Below are 6,267 nucleotides of genomic sequence, written 5' to 3'. Positions count from 1 at the left end.
CTCTTCCTTGCTGCCCTCCTGAGGTACCAATCCTCATTCTGCCAGCAGGCAGATTGGGCTGACTCTGGTGGAGAGGTTAAATTTCCTGCCATCCAGGCTGCCCACTGAGAAAGTAGGAGGAAATGCATGGACATCTTGGCTTACGGCACAAATCCTCATGCTAGGTGTTCCACAAGCTGCAAGCTACTTTGGCCTTCAAGGAAGCATGGATTTCATCCTCAGCCCATGCCTGTGTCTGGTACAGTGTAAGGAATCAACAAAAATGGGCATTTGGGCCCTCACAGGTTCAGCTGAGTTTAGGTTTGGTGAGCTGGTGTTTCATGCAGTCTCAGACTCGCCAGGAAGATCTAGGAACTGGGAGGTGGAGAGCTGTTGTGAGTTTCGAGTCAGTTCAATATATAGACCTTGCTAAGTGAAAACCAAAATTTACAGCAAGCGTTTTCCTGAGAACTAAAGTATAAGCATCTTCCAGCCCTAGGTATGCACGCAGGGCCTCTTCCGTGACCAGCAGGATTGCAGACTACAAAATCTCCTTTCCTATTCTCATCACTTACATGCCAAAGCAGGGGAAAGGTCTCTGCTGCAGAAAAAGTATAAAAGGAAACTATTTACTGTAAATTGAGAAAGCATATGTATATTAAAACACTGTATCAAAGCTTGGGATAACAAAATTGTTAAAAACCTGAAAATTTAAGAGCCATGACAGCTGCTGTATTTGGGAAGTAGGCTGCAGATTTAGGGTGATAAGAAGATTAATAAAAATGTTCCTTACTTTGTAAGCTGAATTTTCTTTTAGTTGAAAGGTCATTTCCAACAGCCAATCTTCCTGAATGGAGCTGTCTACAATTTCACTTTATGCTGTGGATGAAAAGGGCCTGATTCAATATGAACCTGAACCACCCAGAGGCACTAGGGAAGAACATACATTTTTCACCACAGGGGGAGACCCCGGCCAGTGTTTTCTATTTAAAAACCTTTCTTTGGGTGCCAGGAGAAATGTACACCTATTTTTTTTCCCTAGTTCTGTGAGAGAAATATTGGTCTTAAAATACCTACCAAAATCTGTGGTTTACCCTTTTTATCTCTCCCAAGAGTCCCCATGTTCTACCTGGTCTCAAGCTCCTTCCTTAGGCTGGCCAGGGCTGCAGCCCCATGGAGGGGTAACAGCGGTCATGGGGCATGTGGGTGCTGCTCATGGACACAGGAGGAAGATCAAAAGAGGCTGGAAAAAAAGAGCTTCCTCAGGGTCTCATTGGCAAGTAACACCTATGAGAAATCTTTAACTTTAGCAGCTAACACTGGATATGGTATCATTTTGCATCCTCAGTGAAAAGCTCTAGAGACAAATGAGCTGGGTGTTTGGGTGGGCGAGATTCTTACCTTAAGCCAATATTGGAAAGGATGACAGTAGGAAGAAGCTTGGCTGCAAACCTTGAAGTCTACATCAGAGGTGGAGGGATTTGAAAATGATTTTGTAGTGCTTTTCAGGCCGCAGTCCTTATTACCGGATGGACTTGGCCTGCCATTGTGCTGTGATTTCTAGACTGTAGGAAAGGCCGATGTGACCGAATTCATGAAGCTGTTCGGCCAAGGGCCTGAGTCCCTCCTCTCAGTGCTGCGCTGTGATAAAAAGAAGTACAGAGACTGCGGAGATAGAAGCTCAGACCTGTTCCTGGAGAGCTATTCTGGCCCTGGGAATAACGAGCCAGTTTTTCCATCTCACCTGCCGTTCCCTTGCGAACCCAGGATGAAAATAGTTAGGAAATGCGGAGATCTTTATGCTATTACAGGATGCTGAAAATAGGATGAAACACCTTTTAAATGAACAAAGATGTAGTCAAAATGGATCGTTGTCTCTTGCAGTCCTTTTTTTTTGTTCCTCTTGGTGCTGACAGTTGTCTTTTCCAGTATTAGTGTGATTTCAATTATCTTTGCAGAAACCTGCGCCACCCAAACCTGAACCTAAACCAAGGAAAACATCCGCTAAGGTAAGAGCTGTCCCCCAACTCCACACTTTGACTTTTTAAACAATGAGTAAGTTAGAATTCATATCCAAAGATCATCAGAGGCAAGGCCACATGTAATGATTCAGGCTAAAATGTACTCCCCAGAAAAGCATTACCGCTGTTACAGGCTTTCCTAAAAGGCATAAATTACGGTTTTATTCTTTAACAGGAAGATATTTTCCATTTGGTCAGTGAGGTGCAGGAAGGCCGAGCATGTTATTGTGGGGAGCCTTGCGTCTGAAGGGTGCTTGGCTGCTGCTTTGTGAATATGTAATCCACTTGGTGCTCAGAGTGGGTGAGGCTGGGTCTTTGGCCGCACCTCTGCCACCCAGCCAGGGGTTGGAGGAGGGGTTCTGACCTCACATATCTGATATGGTAGGCCGTCTTGTAATATAGAGGTTACTATGCCTTATCCAATATGCTTGGGTCCAAGTGTTTCAGATTTCAGATTTTCCCAGATTTGGGACTATTTGCATATACCCTAATGAGATAGCTTGATGATGAAACCCAACCCTAAGCATGAAATTCACTTATGTTTCACATGCACATTATACACACAGCCTAAGGAAACGTCATACAGTATTTTTGTTTTCTAGAGTGTTGACCATGACCATCACATGAAGTTAGATGTGGCGATTTCTACTATGGCATCATGTCCGCATTCAGGAAGATTCAGATTTTGGAGCGTTTTGGATTTGGGGATTAGGGATGCTCACCCTGTAATAATTAATACCAGCAGATAATGAATTCTAGCACACATTTATATCATCTTTATAAAGCAGACACACTTCTGATTGTTTTCCTCATATAGTTCCCACGTCAGCCCAACTGAGGTAGACAGGAATGTTCTGTTTTGTGGATGAAGAAACTAAAGTACAGGAATTACTAAGAAACACCCAAAATGCCTTTTCTGCCTTCTGCTCCTCAGAGCTTTGTCCTTATGAATTGCTTGAAACGATGTGACTAGTGGTGTGAATAGGTGATTTTTGGAAGCAGAACTTGATTTTATGGCTTAGTCGTAAAATTAGAAACTTTTCTTCATCAGGGCCTTCGTTTCCAAGGGCTTTTTTGTCACGCAGGCTGCGCATCTCCACCTGAAGTGTTTCAGTGGAAAGCAGTGGCAAGGGGCGGGACTCTTCACCAGCTCTGCTCCTCTTTCACCCCCTCCTGCTGCCCTGTTCCCCTCCCCCACAGCCACTTCTCACTTCTGCAGAAGGGGAGGCCCACCAAATAAGCACAGGAGGGGGCTCACCAAGTGTTCTGCTGCAGGGAAGGTCCAGCGGATTTTCTTAGCAGCCTATTGCATTTTTTTTCCCTATTGCATTTTCATACCAGCTCAGTGCAACTGAATTGACATGCAGCAAAATTGTGTTCCCATGTCCCTTAAAAGGCCACCGCGATAGCCATGGTTGTGCTGCTCTTGTTCAGATGGAGGCTGATTAATTTCAGCTAACGTCACACTGTGTCTAACAGACTCTGTTGCCCTGTGCTTTAATCCTCTGTTAGAAAGAACCTGGAACAAAGATTAACAGAGGTGCTAAAGGGAAGAAGGAGGAAAAGCAGGAAGCTGGAAAGGAAGGTACTGCACCATCTGAAAATGGTGAAACTAAAGCTGAAGAGGTACTTTCCATAAATACCTCCCACAGATTGAATCAGTGTCTTTAAAGAAATTGCTCGGTCCTTCAGCCGGTGATAGCACGCTCATAATGTCTCTCTTTATTGCCTGTAATGTTATTGCAGATCCACATCTCTCGCTCAACTGTTAATGTCTCAACCTCCAGAGGTACCCCACCCAGCACACTGTCAGTAAAGGGGCAGATTGAAACAGTGAGAGTTAAGGGTACAGTAGAAAATTCCGCATGTGTGCAGTGACTAGAATCAGATAGTAGTGTGGTGTTTTTTTATTATGAGCAGTGCGAGCTTGCAGGTAAGGCTTCTGTGGTTGTTTGAAAAGCAGAAAGCAATAAATTCAGCAAACTGTTTGCATAATATATTCCTGCCTTGTCTGTTTTACACGCAGAGTTGAAAGAGGTTTTGCAGTAGAGCTGCAGGAAAAAAAAAAGGGTTTGAAAGTGTGTGTGTTGGTGGGTGGACTTTTCTTTAATTAATGTAGATTAAATAGTAACTATCTGTTTTTTTTCCTTTCTTTTTCACAGGCACAGAAAACTGAATCAGTAGATAACGAGGGAGAATGAATTGTCATGAAAAATTGGGGTTGATTTTATGTACCTCTTGGGACAACTTTTAAAAGCTATTTTTACCAAGTATTTTGTAAATGCTAATTTTTTAGGACTCTACTAGTTGGCATACAAAAATATATAAGTATGACATTTTATCCTCTCATAATCAGCACTTTTTTGGAAATTTCCATCATCCTCAAGTAAAATAAATATCAATTTATTATTGGAAGCTGTTTGTAAAATTGGTTCAGCATTTCATGCACTTTAAAAATTTAGTCCTGTGTATACTGTGGTGTTTTTACTGTCATATTTGAATTTTTCATGCAGTTTTTCTAGAGCAATAATCAGTGGTGCTTTTGTACCTAGGTTTTATGTGATTTTAATGAAACATGGATAGTTGTGGCCACCTGCTGACTATTTGTGGTTTAAAATAAAAGGTTTTCTTGTCTGCAAAATACCTGCCTCTTAATATCTTTACTAAATTTAAATGATGTTTCATTTGATTGTTATAGAAGATGTAAAGAATTTCTGCAGTCTGTACAACGGTGTTGTTAATGAGTTAAATTTTGGGGGCTTTCACCGTGTTACTAGTTTAATAAAATGTCTGTGACTGCCGGTGTAGAAGAATTACATTTAATTCACTTAATTCAGCAAGTGGCCAGCGCGTAAAACAACTTCATAGACACTAATTTTAACAGGCTCTTAGAAACAGGATAAAGTTCTGCTTAACCAAAGCTAGTGAAAAAAAAAAGAAAGAAGCCATAAACTAAGACTTATCTTTGAAAATCTCCCACTTTCAAAATAATAAGACAACATTTGTACTAAAATACTTCCCCCTTTGTTGAGGACTTCACAGCTTGGAAAGCTCTTTACTAACACGACCAGATTTTGGCCTCACATTAACCTGAGAGGGGAGTTGGCGTAGATATTATTAGAGATCCTTTCTAGGCTAGGAAGTAGGAGTGTGGAGTGTGTGACTTACTGGAAGGAGAAATCCAGGCTTGAAGCTTTTGAATTTTAAACAGTGTCCTTCTGTCTTTGAAAGGACATAGCAGTGCCAGGAATAGAGGAGTATTTCATAAATGTGATTTTTCTGTTGTTTGCATTCCCAAGAAGTTTAATGACTGGACGAGCACCCCAGGAAAGCTGGACTCTGGGGATTCTGCTTAGATGAAGGTTCGAACAGCCTTCACCTGCTCAGGGACGACAGCAAATAGGCTGCTGTTCCTCTGGGCCTTTGCTGCTTTGATGCCATGCTTATCGAATTCAAGGTCCCTGCTCCAGCTTTTACTTGAAGAACAAGAACCTGAACTATTTCATCACCACAAGTCTGCCATTACTCGACTGCAGATATCAACCGTGTTATACACAAAATTATCTCATAGTTTTCTCAGCTCCTTGTTATGAAATGTGCTTCAATTCATGAGTTTTGGATATGCTAAAAATCACCTTTACCTCAAAGAGAAGTACCTGGTATCCTATGAACACTTACTTTACTACTTTACTACAATATTTTCAACTTACAATCAATTGAAAAACATTGCTAGCTATTCTGCAATTCAGAAATGGACTATAAACTCATTACAAACGTGATCAGGTGGTTTTTTAAATCTGACATTACAGTCACGTACAAAGCAAAAGTGTCGGAAATCTTACTTTCCTCCCTCCCTGTATCTCAGGAGGAAGCATACTACACCTTTTTCCCTGTGACCTACATATGTACATGGGCGTGTACTCACACACAGGTAAATATATGCACATACAGTTCTTATAACAGGGAATCGTACCGTATATTCTGTTTTTAATTTACTTAATCAATAAACCATAGTTGAAGATATAGGTCACTTCTAATCTAATGCTGCCAGTGATTCTGCAGTAAGCATGCTTGCACAAAACTTTGACTACTTACATATTTCTGCTCGACTAAATAAACTCTTAGAAATGAAAGGTCTGGGGACCAACAGTTGGTGTAATGGCTGTGTTGCTGGACTCTCATGTAGTCAACCGTGGTTCGAGTCCTGGACCCGGTGGCTTAAACTCACGCCCAGTGCGTGTGCGTGTGTGCCTAGGATCCCAAGAGG

The 6,267-nt window shown here is 41.7% G+C and overlaps 1 protein-coding gene across 3 annotated transcripts in view; it reads left to right on the top strand.

The window, feature by feature from the left end:
• HMGN3 (high mobility group nucleosomal binding domain 3) overlaps positions 1 to 4,273 on the top strand; it is a 36,396-nt gene extending 32,123 nt beyond the window's left edge. Inside the window, exons 4-6 of one of the 3 annotated variants that reach the window (XR_003548540.1) lie at positions 1,938 to 1,988; positions 3,513 to 3,789; positions 4,163 to 4,273. Coding sequence is in view for 2 of the 3 variants with exons in the window: in XM_006143339.3 (XP_006143401.1) it covers positions 1,938 to 1,988; positions 3,513 to 3,671 (210 nt within the window). In the remaining variant the exon portion in view is untranslated. Of the gene's footprint in view, positions 1 to 1,937; positions 1,989 to 3,512; positions 3,842 to 4,162 lie in introns of those variants that run through there. The other 2 variants (XM_006143340.3, XM_006143339.3) reach the window with 2 other exon arrangements.
• The last annotated feature ends 1,994 nt before the right edge of the window (positions 4,274 to 6,267 follow it).

The sequence above is a fragment of the Tupaia chinensis genome, unplaced genomic scaffold, assembly GCF_000334495.1.
Source record: "Tupaia chinensis unplaced genomic scaffold, TupChi_1.0 Scaffold000097_1, whole genome shotgun sequence".
Taxonomy (NCBI): domain Eukaryota; kingdom Metazoa; phylum Chordata; class Mammalia; order Scandentia; family Tupaiidae; genus Tupaia; species Tupaia belangeri.
This window is presented reverse-complemented; position numbering and strand designations above follow the sequence as displayed.